Here is a 19,467-nt window from a genome sequence, read left to right as displayed (position 1 = left end):
TGTTATTTAATATAAAATGACATATACCATGTCAAGATTTTATCCATATTCCTCACCCCTGCCTGAACCTATTATAGGAATGCTATTTTGACAGTATGTTCTTACCCAAGATGAAGATGATGTCTCCATAGTATCTGCGAGCGTAGTGTTGAAATCACACATAAGTGTATTTCTGATAACTCTTTCCTGTCCACTCATGGTGTGTTCCTGCTATTGCACGTTGTACACTTGGTCTCCATAGCTTTTACCAAACATGTTTTCTTTAAAAATAGATGCAAATACAAACAATGTACTGTATGACTGATGAAGCAGATCCAAAAAAGGAAACTTATGACATGTGAGACACTTGGCGACCGGTTGCCTGAGTAAATATACTGTGCAGTGTGTGTGTGGGTGTGTGTGTGCATGGATTGAAGAGCAACTGTGTTCTATTATTGCATCACCGGGCTTTGTTTTGTAGTCAGCATCTGTAGCAGAATATTAAATGACACAGTCTTCCTGGAGACAGTTCTGTTTGGTGTCTTTAACAGTTGTCTTTAAAAAAGGAAAGTGATTGTTGTTGTTTGAGATTTTACCGTACATTTGTTCACTCTTGCTTTCTTTCTCTGTGTCCTGCAGCGTGGGTGGGCTCCCTCTCCATGGGGATGATCTTCTTCTGCTCTCCCATCGTCAGCGTCTTCACAGACGTTCTTGGCTGCAGACTTACCGCAGTGGGCGGCGCTGCAGTCGGCCTGGTCGGCCTACTGGCCAGCTCCTTTGTCACGTAAGGAAGTCTGAGAAGTCTGAGTCTAAGAAAATCTGCTACCACTGCATACAGTATATTATGTGACATCAGTTAGACAACATGGTTAACCCATCATAGTTTTAGATATATTGAATGATTAGGAGCTTGACTGTTTAGATATGTGTTTCTTGAATCAGTAACTGCTGTAACTTTTTTGGGGAAACAAGGTGTGAAGACAACATTAACATATAATCATCTTTTCAGTTGATATGGCAAACTTGTAAGCAAACAGCTCCTATTTTGAACATCCAGCAGGTATGGAGCAACATAATCATTCATTTGGAGAGGTATTTGAATCCACCTAATGAATGTGAGTCCAATATTCACTCTCTTTTAGCTCTGTCTTTGGTCTCTACAGGCTTCAGACCCTTTAGTTGCTAAATGCTCCGCTATTCCATCCAGCTAGTTTCTGACTTTGTCTGTCTGCAGTTTGGTGCTGAGCTTTTCACTCTGAGTGTATGAGGCGCTGCACTTAGGACTCCGTTGTCAATAATTTCCTGGAATTCCATACTCATCTACACGTGAGGAAAAAGTCACACAACCGCACAGAAATACCTGATCCAAACAAAGCGGCAAGTGCTCAAACCTCACCTTGTCATCATGTTTAAGTGCAATAAATAAGTAATAAAACAGTTGAATTACCGCTTATCATGTGACTGTCAAACAGCACTTCACAGCAGGCTGACAGCAGAGTTCAGCAGCGGACAGTGCAAAGGTGCAAAATTTCTTTGCCATGTGTTCATTGCAAGTTATTTTCTAAAGCCGATATTGAGATTTATTTATTTATTTACCCCAAACAGGACTTTGAAACTACTTGGAAGTACTATCCTGTATTTATTTGAACCTTTAACACTAGACAGGAATCATTTTATCTTGTTGTGCTCTTTAATGTAATTTGCTATGGTTGAAAGGCTTGGTGGACAAAAGTCACACTTGTGATCTGGTTATCACTTTTTAAAATATATCAGTAAGCAAAACTTTAAGTACCTCTTAGAGGAATGAGGCTCCTTGTTTTTGCAGTCCATTCCCTTTGTAAGGTGCATAGTACTGGAAACCAGTCTGTCCCAGTCAGGGACGTGCACAGACATTTTGGTAGGCAGGGGCTCAAGTGAAAAAAGGCACTTCTCATAATTATTTATAAAAAAAAACCCAACAACAATACATTAAATATATTAACACAACTCTGACTTCCTTCCAATATATTTTAATTCCCTCACACTCACGCAATTGTTTGCAATAAATCATTTAAGTGTTTTTTTTATAGTGATTGGAATAGCCTACATTACACTATAAAATCAGCAACAATCTTCACACTAAACTGTGGCATTGGGCTGCAGACATAGTTAAAATACATTTTATTTAAATACTTTTTTTTTCACAAGCAAGATACCAAATGAGTAAAGATAACCTTCAGCTTCACACAGCCAAGCAACAAAATCATGAATTGCCTGAATACATTAATGCATTCAAATAGAGTATTATTGTTGCTATTACTATATTACACTTACCACACGCACACGCACACGCACACACACACACACACACACTTACACACTAGTGATGGTGACCTGGACTTAGTTTCACATTTGAGGTACGGCTGTCTGTGTCATGTAAAGATCAGTATACCACAAACTAATTGAATATATAGTTATTAGATGAGGAGCCTACCATCAAAACTATGAAGTTACTGTTTCAGGCAGGACACTTTTTTCATATAGTGGTCAATTTTGAGACTTTGGTCTATTTTGCTTCCATGTCTGCTTTTACTCTAACGGAAATAAAACTTCCAAGAATTTATCTTTAGATGGTGTTGGTTTTAAGCCTGCTACCCTCCATCTGTTTGCATCTGTAGATTTCTTCTAAATTAACCAAAACAAGCTAATCTGCATATTTACCTAGAACATTTCAGAGGAAAATGCTCTTGATGTAGGTCATTAACTGGGGAAGTTCTGTGGTGATATGCTTTAGTTATTTTGTTTATCCTATTTACCTGCAGTGCCTTGTTCAATGTGTGCAAATTAGCGCATTTTAATTAGTTAACGCCTAATTTGCATATCAAGGTGGTAATAGTGATGACGTTATTAGGCACAAATGTTACTGTTTTCACCAGTAGTGCCTCCATTAAGTACATTACATTAGCCTGACTGCTAAACTTCCGCTAAGCTACATTTGCTCAGCTCATGAATGTTAGCAAGTATAGGCCTATATTTGCCTTTGGTCTTTTGTTTAATTAGCCGTAAGCTGTAAGAGAGAAAGAGAGAGGGGGGGAGAGAGAGAGGACATCGGAACTTTCCGACCTGATATTTAGTTTATTTTCCCCAAATAAATATATTTGTTTGAGGGGAAAACTGTGCAAAACTGGAATAAATATACTGTATATTCATTTATTTAAAAGGAAGAAAAAGTGCTGGCGCTGAAGCCCCTTTTTATGGCACGTGCCTGGTCATAGTTGGTATGAGGAACTTTTAAAACTAATCTATTCTGTGATATGATGTCTTGGTTGTTTACTTTGAACTTGAATAAATCAAATTGGATAAGCCTTATAAATGAAAACACAGATATCCTGAGGGGTAGTGAGAGTATAGAGGATCTTCATATTCTAGTATAGATAGTATAGTGGATTCTATAATTTAATCTGAAAGGAGAAACATGCTCTGTTCCTGTGTAAGAATCCATTTTGAATGTATAGTTTTTGAGCGAGGTACTCGACTTGGGATAAGCTGCTATTTAACCAAATCCCCTAGTCCAGTGCGTGGTTGTAAAATATATTTTTATTTATGTATACGGGGCGGCTGTGGCTCAGGAGGTAGAGCGGGTTGGCGGTTCGATCCCTGGCTCCCCCTGGTTGCGTGTCGAAGTGTCCTTGGGCAAGATACTGAACCCCGATTTGCCCCTGGCGGCTATTCCGCCAGTGTATGAATGAGTGTGAATGTTAGTTTCCGTTTGAGCACTTAGGCTCAGTGTATGAATGTGTGTGACTGGTGAATGCAGATGTAGTGTAAAAGCGCTTTGAGTGGTCGAAAAGACTAGAAAGGCGCTATACAAGTAGGGAGCATTTACATTTGTATAAAGTAAATAGCAGGGGGCCTAATATTGAGAGGTGCATTCATAAACCATCTGGGGAATAGAACTCTTCCAGAAAGATATGATTTGAACAAGCAGCTTAAAATGATCTGCATGATCCTGCTGGCAACTGAACAGCTTCTCCTTGAGCTGTTGGTGGATAAGTAGGCAGCAAACTATAGTTTGGAAAGAGTTATTTTCTACTATTACCCAACATCTGTAAACCAACAGCAGTCAATTAGTCTTGTTTTTTTATACAGTCAAATGCAGATAATGAAAAACAGCAAGGAGCAGCCATAATAAAACATGTTTTACTTGCTTAATCTTGTTGTTGGAGTTATATGATTAATGGGCAAACCACTACAAAATGAGCCATCACTGGCCACTTTATTAGGTACACATTTCTAGTATTGGCTTAATTCTTTGTGGCATACTTTCAACAAGGTGTTGGGAACATCCCTCAGAGACATTGGTCCATATTGACATGGTAACATCACACAGTTGCTGCAGATTTGTCAACTGCACATACAGGATCCGAATCTCCCGTTCCACCACATTCCAAAGGTGCTCTGTTGGATTGAGATCTGGAGTACATTGTCATGTTCAAGAAACCAGTTTGAGATGATTTGAGCTTTTTGACATGGTGCATTATCCTGCTGGAAGTGGCCATCAGAAGATGGTACACTGTGATCAGAAAGGGATGGACATGGTCAGCAACAACACTCAGGGAGGCTGTGGTGTTTAAACGATGCTCAGTTGGTTCTAAAGGGACCAAAGTGTGCCGAGAAAATATCCCCCACACCATTACACCAACACTAGCAGCCTGACCCCTTGATACAAGGCGGGATGGATCCATGGTTTCATGTTGTTTATGTCATCTGAATGTTGCAGCTGAAATCGAGACTCCTCAGACCAGGCAACGATTTTCCAATCTTCTATTGTCCAGTGTTGGTGAGCCTGTGTGAATTGTAGTCTTAGTTTCCTGTTTTTAGCTGTCAGGAGTGGCACCCGGTGTGGTCTTCTGCTGCTGTAGCCCATCTGCTTCAAGGTTTGACGTGTTGTTCGTTCAGAGATGGTATTCTGTATACTTTGGTTGTAACAAGTGGTTATTTGAGTTACTGTTGCCTTTCTGTCATCTCCAACCAGTCTGCCCATTCTCCTCTGACCTCTGACATCAACAAGGCTTGTTGGTCCACACAACTCACTGGATATTTTTTCTTTATCTGACCATTTTCTGTAAACCCTAGAGATGGTTGTGCGTGAAAATCCCAGCAGATCAGCAGTTTCTGAAATACTCACCAGCCCATCTGGCACCAACAACCATGTTCAACATTCAAAATCACCTAAATCCCCTTTCTTCTCCACTCTGATGCTCAGTTTGAACTCCATCAAGTTGTCTTGACTACGTCTACATGCCTAAATGCACTGAGTTGCTGCCATGAGAATTGGCTGATTAGCTATTTGTGTTAACAAGCAATTGAATGTGTGTACCTAATAAAGTGGCCGGTGAGTGTATATACAGCTCATGGGCCTTTCTTTGACCTTTTGACAACTTTTCTCATAGCCAGTGCCATGAGAATTTGTTAGGAGCCCTAATGCAAATCAGTAGCTGGCTCTTTGCTGCGAGACATCTTTGGATGAATTGCAGTGAGTCAAAAGGATGTACAGTGATGTATCTTGTTGTTTTATGTCCTCACAGGTCCCTGGGTCCCATGTACTTCACCTATGGCATTGTGTTTGCCTGCGGCTGCTCTTTCGCCTACCAGCCTAGCCTGGTCATCCTGGGCCACTACTTCAAGAAGCGCCTGGGCCTGGTGAACGGCATTGTGACGGCCGGGAGCAGCATCTTCACCATCACCCTGCCCTTCTTGCTTTCGGGCCTGCTGGAAAAAGTGGGCCTCCAAAACACCATGCGCGTCCTCTGCATCCTTATGTTTGTGTTGATGCTGGCCGGCTTCACCTACAAGCCCCTGCTACCTGTCAAATCTGCCAATACCCGTACAGGCAGCCGGTGCCCACCCATGAGTCAGATCTTCAACATCAATATCTGGAAGTCTTTGGGATATCGCATTTGGGCCTTTGGTATCCCTGCAGCCCTCTATGGCTACTTTGTGCCTTATGTTCATCTGGTAAGTTTGTGTTTTCTACATACTTCTTCATTCATCTGCTCTCTCAAACAAATTTGATTTCACTGACCTTCACACATACTACGTATTTATATTTTGTTTGTGTTGCTGGGTATCAGTAGCCCACTCTCTGGGTCAAAGGTCAGTCTGATGATGAATAGTAATGCCAACAGAGAGATTCCATGGTGCGATTTCGCTGTATCCTAATCTAATGATTTAGATGTGTTTGTTGGCACGAGGGAAGAATACGTGCGAGAGGTCACAGAAATCAAAACTGTTACTAGCAATGTGAGTTGTATTATTATTTATTATTACTTATTTTAATACTGTAGGTTGTCAGAAAAACACTTCATTTAATACCTCAATACCTCATAAATATTAATTTTGTGATCTTTGATTCAGACAAATATGCCAACGTTGTGCAGCATTTAAAAAAACTAAAATACTAAATACTAAAGCTACCCTAATTGGTGATAGTTTTTAAACACTTTCTGGCACTGCACTTTTCACAATGATGTTATATCTGCTGTCTGCCGGCCATTTAATTTCCAAACAAATGATCCTGACACTATTAGTAAAGTGAGTGTCACAGCTGCCTTAACTAATGTGCAGAAATAAACTGAAGCAGGAATATTATGTAATTTTTTATGGAATAAATTTTGTCTTTAAGAGTGATCCCTGCCAGCTACGCAGAGCGTCAGTGTTTACATTCATTGTGTGTATCTTTGAGGCCTAACAAAGATATTGAAGGCATTTTCTCTCTCATGAAACATTGCAAAGGTGATTCTTTTATAGTATTTTGAAACCTACATTTTTTTACATACATGCTACCAGTCTTCTTCTTCTGTACCCTTTGCCAGCAGCTTACAACTTTTCACTGTGTGTTACTGCCACCTGCCAACTGGAGTCGTCTTCTTCTTGTTTATCTCCTTAAAGGGCCAGAGGTTGACCTTATAGCAATGATCTGTACATCCAGGCTGTGATTTGTGAAGAAAGCAGAGGGGGGATGTTTTTTTCTTGAAAATGATGAACCCTTGCATCACTAGTGAAGTAGCATTGATCACTCTGAGGGAGGGATAAATTTTGAGCCAGCAAACCAGAAAGGGTGAAATCCCATGCACCCACCCGCAAATGTGTACATCTAAATGGAACATACTCCAGCCAAAAGCTGAATCTCACAGTATATGTATGTATATACTGAAACCTGCAGTCGTTAACGTGACTGCATTCCACAAACTGTACATCACGGCAGCTTCCCAATTCTCTCACAGCAGTGTGTGTCCACATGAGATACGTCAGCTGAAATGTAACCAAATATGACAGCAAGATTCAATCTGCACATCTCATTTCAGTCAAGACAGCTCTGTAAACAGGTTTCACCTTCGCTCAATCTCCCTTTGTTTTAGCTATAAGATGGGAAAATATGATTTTGGAGAAAACATCTTCTTGGGAGGGCTGGAGAGCAGAGTCTGGATGTGCTGGACTGACTCAGAAGGTGGTGTTTATTTGGACATGATGACTGTTATTGGAGAGAGATCAGCCTGTCTCGGGGATCCCAGCTTGTGTTTTCCCAACACTTCTCCTGTGTCTACTATTCAGACTGGGACACCACAGGGGCCTGGCTGCAGCCTTGGCGCCACCCCTGGCCTTATAGCCCCAGCAGCCGTCCTTCCCTAGACACAGAGCCCCCCTCCCTGCACTTGGCCTTGTGACGCTGCATGGGAAGAAAAAGAAGGAAAAGACATGGGTCAAACAACACATTGTTCAGCCTTTCAGGAAGGGAGTCCTATCAGGCCCTCAAAACCTCTCCATACTTTTCTTTCTCTGTTGTGTTTGTGTGCATGACAGAGTGTTTCTTTGCATAAAATGCTGGGTGCTGCCTTTTAGAGCCACGTTCCATGTGTGTTTTTCCTCTTTCCAAATCAAGCTGTACATATCTGAAGACTGTAAAAGTGTAAAGTCCAGTTTAGCTAGAGTGACATGCAAACACGTTTCCAAGGACTGCTGATTTGAGATAAGATGTTGGTATTACGGTTTGGCTATGTTTGTTGTGTGAGTGGGTCAAGAAAAGGCGTGGTAGTGTATTATCAAGGGCAGAGTGGTAAATAAGTTGAATATACTTGCGAAATAGCCAACCTATTGAAGAACAGCACATGAGACAGTTTGATCCTATCAGGCGGACAGATAATGCATGTCATCCTCCCCTTGCTGAAGCAGTATGGCTGAAACATAGCAGCATATAGAATATTACTTTTCTCATGGAAAGCTGCCTCTACTGTGAAAATAAACTTGTTTCAGTGTGTTTGATGATGAGCACCTGCAGGGCTGCAGTGTGTGGGCTGGAAGAGGGCTGAATGTTTAATGACCATTAAACAGCCAAGTAGAGAGAGCAGAGAGAATGTGGGCTGGTGAACAGTGGGGCTCTGACAGGGAAAACTCACCCTGAAACACACTATTAAAGCAGCTTTTAAGAGTGTAGAGACTTTTTCACTCGTCATGGCAGGAGAAGCTGTATGCTTGTGTGCCTTTTTATTTTGCAGGGGTTCTGATGTTCTCGGCCACAAGGCCATCTGTGAAGCTCTGAGTTATATCACATGTGAAAGTGGGCAGTCGGACTACTTCCTGTTGCAGTCTTCGGTACACTTCTATGCAGCTTTGTTAAGCAACACTCTTCGATCCATTCATTTCCATATAGAATTATTTGTTTGCCAGTCATTCAAGGGATTGGTGGAAATATCGCATCAAGTAGCATCTTTTTTTTGTCGATGTGCAGCAATGTGGAGTGACAGGCGTTTGGAGAAACTACAAACTACAAGGCTCCATGATAAACACTGGCATGACACAGGCGGAAACAGAGGAGCAGCAAAGTTTCTCTTGCTTTTTATTTGTAATGAGTAAACACATGAAACAGCACCGTCCTACAACCTCTCAGGAAGACTCGAATACAAAACAAACATAATTGATGCAACTTGTGACTGAGTCAGAGAGTTCAATAGGGAATGTCTTCTTCTGTCTGCCTGAACCATCCAGTGGTGTTAACCCTGCTGGTCACTTTGACTGAGGGACCGTGTTTTATAGATTTCCTCCTCATGTCTGTCCAGTAATCAAAAAAACAGCACAAGATCACAGCAGAGGGACTGTCTGTGCGATAAATGTAGCTGCCCAGATTCATCTTATCAGGGGAAGATGGGACGTGGGGTTTTTGCTTGCAAGTCTTTTCCTAGCTTGTGATCTTGCGTCTTGGCTACATGATCCACTTGACCTGATCATAGTGTACTGTGCCTGATGTATGCAGTGTTATGTAGTAAACACATTGCACCACAGTGGATTCCTTCAGATGTAAAACCATCCATCTCCTTCAACTGAAGCAATACATTTCACATCTGCACAAAGCCTTAGGGTAGTTGGTGTGAGTAATATCTCAGAGTCCTTCATCATAAAACATATATTATTATGAATTCAACAGCCCATTTCCATTACCAGAGTGAGATCAGGAGCCTAAAATAGTGACTGAAGAGTTGTGTGAACACCATTTACTATCAACCATCACTGATAGTCAACCTCAACTCAACCTGATAATAGTAATGATAAGCTAAGACAAAATAGCAAATCTAACATGTGGAACTCTCAAACAGAACTCCAGCTGGGAGAATGCGAACTGAAAATGACCTCCCGGGGTTAGCTGGGTGTGTGTGTCATCAATTACTCTGCTAATCCACACACACACACACACACACACACTGAGCCTCCATTTATTACGCCTGCAGCGCTGCTTCTTGGATGTGTGGATCCCCACTGAGGACACTGCTGAGCACAGAGCATGGTGTTGTGACCATAAGTCATCCAGAGGTCTTTGCAGATGGACCTGCACGGGGGGGGCAGCAGACAGACAGGCCCTTTGAGCAGGACTGCTGCAGTCTGCCTGGAGGTAGATGTAGCTGGCAGCGCTCCACACAGCAGGCCCTCCTTTTCTTAGGGCCTCACAGATTGGTGCTTTGGGGTAGGAGGATCTGCTTTTCTCACTAGTCAAGTGGAGAAAAACAGAAGACAAATGAGGAATGTTGAAATATGTTGGATAAGGGTGCTGATGGGTAGCAGTAGTAGGCTGTGACATGGTAGCAACAATAAACTCCTGGCTAAAAAATGGCTGATACAGTCCAAAGCCGGGGGAATTAAACATTTCAAAACCACATACAATTTTAACCAGATTTCTGCAGAAGTATGCAGAACGCTGAGTAAGTGGAGTGTGAACTTCCTCCTCTTTTCATTTTTACACTGCCACTTTAAAAAACAAATATCTAAGCTTTTATGTCTGTATAAAATCCAAGAATCACTTTTGGCACTTTTGCACGATGAAAGAAAAACGATTCTTTATTATTTGTACAGTAACATTGTTACATTTCATTCAGAACTTTAACACTTTAAATCATAAAATAAACAGAAATGGTTTTGACTGCTGTCAAGCGCTTCCTATAGACTTGTGAGATTTTACCCCTCTCTACAGTTCTCTCAGAGTTCAGATCTCTCCACATGTGTTCAGTGGGATTTAGATCTGGACTCGTTGCTGTCGATGTGTGTTTTGGGCCACTGTCCAACCCTGGACCCATGACCTTCGACGGAGATGGAGCTTTGTGACTCTATTTAGAACATTGTGCTCCAAAATACCGTGATAGTCTCCCAATTTCATGATGCCATGCACAGATCCATGGCACCCAGTACCAGAAGGAGCAAAGCAAACCCAAAACATCAGTAAACCTCCTCCATGTTTGACTGATACACGTTATTTTTGGTTTTTATTTGGATATTATTTCTCACTATCTGCGTTTTACCAAAAGCTGTAATTTGGTCATCTGTCCGCAGGATATTATCTCAGAAGGATCTTGGCTTGTTCAGGTGTGTTTTGGCAAACTTGAGCCGGGCTTTCCGGGCTGTCTCTCTCGTGTCTGAATATCATCTCGAATTTGTTATGCAGCTGTCTGCGGTCCTTTCCCCACCATTCAAATAATTCTTCGCTGCAATCATTGGTCAACTTTTCTCTTGTGTCTTTTTTCATGGAGGTCGGCTACTGTGCCATGGACCTTGAACTTTTCGATTAACACCGGACACGGTGGACACGGGAACATCAAGGTCTCTGGAGATTTCCAGGACTTGTGGACTTGAGATTGTCCACGTTTTACTACAGTCTTCCGTCTGGAGAGTCGCAGGTGACACAAAACAGCAGAATGAGTACTTTGCTCTATTTAAACTAGTTGAATGAGCGATTATTACCCTGCAGGCACCTGAGACTCACAACAGGTGAGTTCAAGGGGAATTACCTACTTAAAATCCATTATCTCTCGCAACTTCCAAAAACGGTGCCAATAATATTTTTGAATTTCTGTGTGGAATAAGCTAGGAATCTGTATTTTCTTCAGCTAGTGTTGTTTTGTTCCCCTGCAAACCAAAGAACTACCATACCAAAATATGCTTTCACATTGTAACGTTGTGGAAGGCCCCTGGAGGAAAATAATGTCCTGCTAAGAAACTGCTGATGTTACATTAACATTATTAATGATAAAAGCAGCATTGTGCTGCACGCCTTGTAATTCTCTTCAAAGCATTTTATACTGTTAACCACGATATTTTGTTAAATAAGTGGCTTTCCATTGGTTTTGATGAGTCTGCTTATTGCTGTTTTTGAGTGTAGACTGTTGTTGCAGATGATTTCAAATCAGCTACCTAGATGGCTGATAAATGTGTCACAAAAGCATAAAGGTTTGTGTGTTATTTACAATATACATAAACAGAATTCACTTTCCAAATGAGCACTGCAATGACCGTTTTTATTCCAGTACCAACTTGTATACGATTGGCTTTTTAAAAGTTCCTCATACTAACTCTGAATCGGGGTAGACTGGTTTCTGCCACAATGAATTAAGTTCTACTTAGTTAGATACTTCTGATACTTGGTGTAAATGACAATTAATTAGTGTGTCTGACTGAATTGTCTGTGATGTTGTGTATGCATGATTTGTTTTAAGGTCTCAAAGGGATCTCAATCACAATGCGACTTCATGAATAAATTATTGAATTTATATCTATCTTAACTAGTTTCCTCTTCTGCATTTTTAACATTCTTTTCCCCCTTGCTCTGGGTTGGAGCTGTGAGACAGTTGTGTTCATCTGTTTTCCTGATTGTCCACAGATGAAGCACGTGGAGGAGCGTTTTGGAACAGACGCAAATAAAGAAGTTCTGCTCATGTGCATCGGCATCACGTCCGGCGTGGGCCGTCTCATCTTCGGAAGGGTGGCAGACTATGTTAATGGAGTCAACAAAGTCTATCTGCAGGTGAGTGCCTGGCCTTATACTTGAAGGAAACAGACTTACAGTTGATGTGGTTGTCACATCTGTACTTTCCAGATTATATGATCATACTTTAGAAGCCTTTTTGAAGGCTCATTTTGTTTATACTAAAGCTGCTTATAGTCACCAATTTATGCTAATATTTAAAATCTAAAAAAAAGTCTGTTGCAGCATACATATCTGCTTTGAGAAACCCAAAAGGGAAACATTTATATTTATATATATTTTTTGGTTTCATAATGATGCCCCCTGGTTTTGCATTAGGTTGTTGAAATCCTGTTCCGTATCCGTCTACGTAGATGGATACTTCATTTTGATACAGCAAATCAAATCTTGCATTAAGCAGTAATATCAGCATTGCATCATAGGCAGAGCAGACGGTCACACTGAGCCACAGCAGCCTAGTCACAGACTCTGGTCCGTTTAGGTGTTGGTGTGGTGTTTACTCTTCAGTACCACTAACAACACACGCTTGCCCATAACATGTTGCTTACAGCACTTGTTCAACATTATTTTTGACTACAAAAAGAGATTACTTAATGTATTTCAGTTGACTTTAGTTCCTCTATTTACATAAAAAAGCTCTGACCACTGAAAACTCTCTGAAACAGCATTTAGATAATCATGTGATGGTTACTGAGTCAAGTGGTTACTAAACCACTTGACTCAAATCCAAAGTAACTTGAACTTGAAAGGAAACTGTACCCTGATGTGGAAGCTTTTAATGAAATGACTTAAAATGACTACATAAAGATTAAACCCTCAAATTAACAAGCAAGAATTTCAAGACCGCTCTGTCTTGTCCTCTAGGTGGCTTCCTTCTTGGTCATCGGCCTCATGTCCATGATGATCCCTCTGTGCAACATCTTCGGCGGGCTGATCGCCGTATGCCTGCTGATGGGGCTGTTTGACGGATGCTTCATTTGCATCATGGCCCCTATCGCCTTTGAGCTAGTTGGGGCCAATGACGTGTCCCAGGCTATCGGCTTCCTGCTGGGCCTGATGTCCGTGCCCATGACTGTGGGGCCCCCCATTGCAGGTAACACAGGAATAGTCTAAATACTGTCGGTGGTCTCAACAAGCCACTGAATACTTCTGACCTCTCTGTGGAGGCAAAACAAAGAAAACAAGCTTCCCCTACTGTGATCAATAGATTATATTTCATTAAGTATTTTTGATACTTACCTTTTCATTAGACTATTTAAAATAAGCAGATAGAACACCTTTAGCAGGCACTATGAACAGAAAAGGTTAATGTACCTCCACATAGTACCTGTAAATACTGAATCTGGTGAAGTAGAAAGGTGGAGCAAGCAAACCAGTTGCCAGTGTCATTATTGCTGTCAGATAAAATCACTCCTGCAGTATTCTAATAAACCTCTTAATGTCTGTCCTAGATAAAGAATAAAAGTCGTCTTTTACAGACACATAATACGGTATTCATAGATCTGTTGCACCACCTAGTGTTTACTTTGACACCTTGTAGTTGCTGAATATACTATACCCTAACAGCCCATTCCATGGGAAATGCATGACCCTTCAACACCAGAAAGCAAGTGACAAAACCTTGTGTAGGTTCATAGGTTTCCCATGATATGACTCAGCTCGTGTGAGCATCATGTGCAGAGTGCTTGAATCGTCAAGCCAAGGAAATATTTTTTTGTTAGAGATACAGTATGTGTGACTGTTTATCAAACTCTTTTGACTTTCCCCCTTCAGAAAGCTCAGAGGTCAGAGGTCAGGGTCAGCTACAGATTGAGTGTTGCTCATGGAGACTTTATCACAGTCAATGCTTTCAGACACCGGACTTGAACTTCCCTCTAACTGAACCAGTGACTCCCTCCAGAAATATTTACATGCACCAGAGAAACCACGTTACCGGGAGGAATTGAGTTAAGCAGAAAATTGATGATGCGTTTGCATGCAGTGTAGTAACCTGGTTACTGTTTACAAAATCTATGTGTACATGCAGCAGGTCAGTTTTTAACTGACTAAACTCAATTCAGACCTATATAGACTACAAAGTGTCATGTTCAATTGTTGCCATAATTTTTCTGATTTTGAAGGCAGGGCTGATCTTTGCTTTTATCCTGTGGTACTTTCAGTGCTGAAGTCTTTCTCATGCACATTTTCATGTGTAAAAAGCCAATAAGAAATCTTTCTCCAGGACAAATCTAGCTGGGGAGGTCAAGGTTTCTCTACTTGCCACCCAGAAACTGGGTCTCACATTTACATGATGTTTAAGAAAACAGGTTTCTCTGCAGTTACTACAGGAAACTTAAGTGCATGTAAAAGCAAGGGCATGGAAACATTTGTAGGTGAGTAGCGGGATTTTGTAGGAGATACAGGACTTGACCAGGACCCAGTGAAGGTGGATGAGGGTGGGGGCGATGTACTGCCAGGGTGTGGAGTGGGTCGGAACCCTAGCAGATGAGTTTTACACATGCTGGAGCCTGTCCGGGTATCCAGCAGAGCCCTGCACAGGCTCCCCTCAGACGGGAGGCGATGAAGGCATGAACGAGGGTCTCTGCCACAGTGAGTGACGGCAGCAGTCTGGAGATGTTTTTGAGGTGGTAGAATGTAGATTTGCAGATTTGCAGAGCAGTGATGACTTGATATTATCTCCACTTGTGTCTTATGTCTTTCGCTCCCTGGTTGCAGGCTTCCTGAGGGACAGACTGGGAAGCTACGACGTGGCCTTCTACCTAGCAGGCATACCCCCGATTGTCGGAGGAGCCGTGCTGTGTCTGATACCCTGGGTGGAGGCCAGGCGCAAGAGGAGGGAGAAGGAAGAGGCCCTGAACAGGGAGCAGAACGTCACCCAGAAAATGATAGAACACGACAAGGCTCAGGGAGAAGCACAGTTCAAAACTGGAGAGTCTGTCCTCTAGGAGCCCCGCTCGACAGACTGACAGTGAGACACACGCTCAGACTTAGACTGTGTACTGAGCTACAGTATTTGTGATTTAGCCAAGATTGTAATGACTGCCTTCAGAAGGAGAATGTTGGAAAACGCCAAAGCAATGAAACATATCAGCCATTCAGAGGCTGAAGTACAGTTTAACATGAATGTGATCCTAAAGAACTATGCATTCGATTGTTTCTAATCTTACAGCAGGCAAAATTGAAGTTTCAGATGAAAATGGAGAAAACTGCACATTTCACATTTGTCACAAGGGAAAGAAGGCATGCTGTGTATAAACACAGCGTGACAGCTGCTGATTCAGTCTTTAGCCAGGATCTCTCCCAGAAACATCACTTTCAGATTCAGAAGGGAAATATGGACTTGCATCATTCTTTACAATCAATTTTCAACACTACCGAATGTTTTTAGATGAAGAAATATGGCATAAAAAGAACACCTATTAGATTACATGAGAAGGAAACCACTCATGTTTAGGAGTATAACTTGATTTGGCCTCAATCATCCTTTTGCTTCAGTGCAAAGCAAACTGGTTTGCTACAAAATCCTTCTTAAATGTGCCATCTTTATTGTCTCCAGTGGTCCCTCAGACAGGATTGTCCTGTCAACACCGTCTTAAAGCATGCCAAAAATGTAAATAGTGCTCCGCAGTATTTTAAAGGGACAGTAACTGAGAGATTTGGGCTCTAGGAAGTCATTATTAGTCATGAAGCTCTGGGATCGGGGGCCGTGAAGGTGCTCGGACACTTCAGTGGAAACAGCTTTAAGCACAATGATTTTACATCTCAAGACAAGCAGCTCTGTCCCTCCGGCTGGATCCAGGAAATCTGACATTTTATACAATGGACTGCCAACCAAGCAAGACAGAGCACAGACCCTCGGGGGCCCAAAGGCTCCAGGTTCACCATGTTGCAAAAAGCTTATGGTAATTAACTGTAGATTAGTGTGGTAACACTTTAAGCACCACTAAAACAGAGTATAAACTGAAACGATAGGGACCTTAAGGATTATTACATCATTGTGTATTGGGGCTCCAGGTAAAATCTACATTTAAGGCCTTTGTTATCTAAGTTTATACAATGCTTCCATGGTGTATTTTCCTAAATCAAATTGTGGCTTGTCAAATTACCACAAACTAATTATAATGAATTAACTAATATAAACACAATACACAGATAGCTGCAGAAATGGGGAACCAATAGGGGCCCACAACCCATTTTTCCCCTGGGGCCCCGTAGAGGGTTAATCCGGCCCTGGTTGTACTGATTCATGCAAAGAGGCTGTTGATAATCAAACCGTGTGACTGAGAAACCTCTGCACTGTGTTTAAACCATAATATCTTTTGAGGAATGACTCAACAAGGAAAATTCTCTTATTTGCTTCCATGCCAACAGTTAGATGAAGAAATCGACACCACTCTTAACACCTGTCCGTTAAATATATGGGCACAGCCAGGAGCTGGTTATCTTAGCTTAGCACCGAGGGGAAACAATAAGGCTGCCCCTGCCTGAAACTGAACTTCCACCAGCTCTAAAACGCACAAATTAACGTGTTTGTTGTCATTTCAATCCCTACAAAAAGATTTAAAGACAGACATGAAATTGAGGCTTTATGTGCTGGACTATTTCTTAGCGGACGCAGAGACTGCCTGGAATCATCCCAAAAATTTCTCAAGATTTCTTAAACAATAAGAACTCTTAGCCAGCATAAGAACACCGGCTTTCGCTTATGAACCTAAATATGGGTCCATATTAACATTGTGTTGTGTACATGTCTATTAATTGACATTAAGCAGTATTTCCTTTAAAGAGCCAAAGATGTTTTTAAAGTTGTTCTTTTTCTTCTGTGTAATTTGGTCCAAATTCAGTGTGTGCTTTCATTGTGCGACATGGATTTACCATGTCACGCCGCAGTTTAAAGTGGGAAAAGCTTAAATGTTTGTATATAAAAGAACATGAAGTTTGCCCAGTAGCTGACGGTCATAAAACAACCATCACTGTTTCAACAACAAATCACCTGCTTGGATGGGTGACCTCTTAAATCACTGTTGCATATGTAGTTCCTCACCACTTTATAAAAAGGCTATTAGACATTTACCTACAGTACCTTACAGTTTCCACTATTTGAAACCGAGCTGAGGACGAGTTTGACTAATCATTTACTACGTGACCATTAGTCGAGGTAAGTCAAGTTAACCATTAACTCTGTACCAAATTCATTAACCTTTAGTAGGAAACTGTTCGTTTTATGTTTGCATATTGTATTTATTTTTTATTTTTTGTGGAGAATGTCATGCTGTGATTGACAGGCATTTGCCCAAAGCCTCGATTTCAATTACTGAAGACCAAAATGTGCTGTAATGAAAATGACTGGAAGTGTATTAATCCTGTTTGCTTGCTGTCATCCGTCTCCATAAAGCCTACAGGTAGTGTCAGTGAACCATCTGAACGTGTTAGGAAGTGACTCGTCAGTCCGTCACTGCTGACAGTGATAGACTGCTTGTGGAAAACTCAGAGACCCTTTGGAAAAAAGTGCACCGACACTGAATTTCTGTGGGTCGATGACTTTTTCTCTGCAGACCTGTGACACTCTCTACCTCAGATGTTGTAAAAGTGTAGAGCTCTGCCCCCGCCTGGACTGTCCTGCCATCCCTTAATCCTCCGTCAGAGGCAGTCCAACAGAGTGGTGTTCATGTTTGAGCAGTGTGATCTAGCTGTCCAAGCTTTAATCTTTAACGAAGTACTGCTCAGATCCAGAGATGCCTTTTTTTTGTTTTTACACAAGTGTGAGAAACTTCAACAGCGTTTACATCTTTTCTCCAAACTAAATATATATTTTTATTATGATTAAATCACATCTGTTGCCTTGCAATTCAACTTTTGAATGACATGCATGACTTTTTGAGACTGTTCAAGTAATTTCTTGTCAAAGAAGTTACTTAATTTGTACCTCTTGAGTTTTAATTGTAAACCTATTTGCCATATAAACATTTACATACTTTATTATGCGTAATCATTATTTGTACTTACTAATTTAATAGTTATTGCCTTATACCTGCTTCTTGAAATTATCAATTATAGAGTCATTTTGAAAAATGGCAATTTCAATTTCATAATGACTAAATGGAATTGCCTCTTTCTGTTGTAATAGTGTCTATAAAGGATTTATGTGGCAATTAGGAGTTTTGAATGAGCTTATCTGGCACCATGTTTATAGCATTTTATAGTTATTTTGGCTCTATTACATTTATTCCTACCACTGGCTTTATCCAGAGGATGTGCATATGTGTATGCATTTTGGTTTTGCTGCAGATAAAGATTTACTTCTGTAAAGCTTTGCTGCAAGAAATGCATCTTTGCTACTTTCATTTTATTTTGGCATATTTTTTTATCTTAATTTCTTTTCACTTCTTGCTTTGTTTTCTTATTCATATCTCTCATGAGTTACCCAAAATGTGTCTACTACAATATAACTCTTCCTATTCTTCCTGTCAGCTGCAGGAGGTGTGGTGAACTACAGTATTTGTAATGTAATATTATGTAAACACAATCAGATTTCAATATTTTCAAGACAGTAAAAAAAAAAAAGATGTTTGCATTTTCTGTGACTTTCTCCTAATTTTTCTGTCCATGTCTGTGGCTGCTGGAGTCAGACTCAGACGTCACTGAGCTCCAACCTTTCATTTATTTGACACACTAAAGAGTGACTGCTGTGACTATGCATGTGTGGCACGGCTATACTCACACTTGAAAGGGATATTCCTATTTGGCACACGGGCCTTCTCTCTGCAGGCAAACATGCACACGGCTCAATTTCCTTTAGCGATGACAAGCAACAGCCCAGAAGGGCAGGGGCAGTAAAACCGAACATGATGACCGTAAACAGATATTTTACAACTTCAAACATGAGAAACATTAAACCGCCACTTCCTCACAGTCTGTCACCAATGAATGAACTGTTTTTTAGGATCTCTTGACCAATATGTTGGCGACTTTTGTTCCCTGAGTTTAGGCTTGCTTAGGGATCCTTGTACCCAATTCTCTATAATTCATATGCTTTACCAGGTTTTGCCAGAGTCATGGTTGCCCATGTGTTTAAAGGAAGCAGGATTTGTAAGCAGCCCGGAAGGAAATTCTGCCTGGGGTGCCTAACTCAAGGAACAAATATTCTCAATGTATGTGGTGACCCAGGAGGTAATGAATGCCCTATACGGATGGCAATCCAAGCC

The 19,467-nt window shown here is 41.2% G+C and overlaps 1 protein-coding gene across 1 annotated transcript; it reads left to right on the top strand.

The window, feature by feature from the left end:
- Positions 1-351: 351 nt before the first annotated feature.
- Positions 352-18,836, top strand: slc16a10 (solute carrier family 16 member 10). Its single transcript, XM_046060988.1, has 6 exons — positions 352-365; positions 619-763; positions 5,547-5,976; positions 12,158-12,301; positions 13,127-13,355; positions 14,978-18,836. The coding sequence occupies exons 2-6, from the start codon at positions 639-641 to the stop codon at positions 15,205-15,207; spliced, it is 1,158 nt and encodes a 385-aa protein (XP_045916944.1). The 5' UTR covers positions 352-365; positions 619-638; the 3' UTR covers positions 15,208-18,836.
- The last annotated feature ends 631 nt before the right edge of the window (positions 18,837-19,467 follow it).

The sequence above is a fragment of the Micropterus dolomieu genome, linkage group LG10 (genome assembly GCF_021292245.1).
Source record: "Micropterus dolomieu isolate WLL.071019.BEF.003 ecotype Adirondacks linkage group LG10, ASM2129224v1, whole genome shotgun sequence".
NCBI classification, from domain to species: Eukaryota; Metazoa; Chordata; class Actinopteri; order Centrarchiformes; family Centrarchidae; genus Micropterus; species Micropterus dolomieu.
Note: the sequence above shows the minus strand (reverse complement) of the source record. Positions and strands in the feature narration are given on the sequence as shown.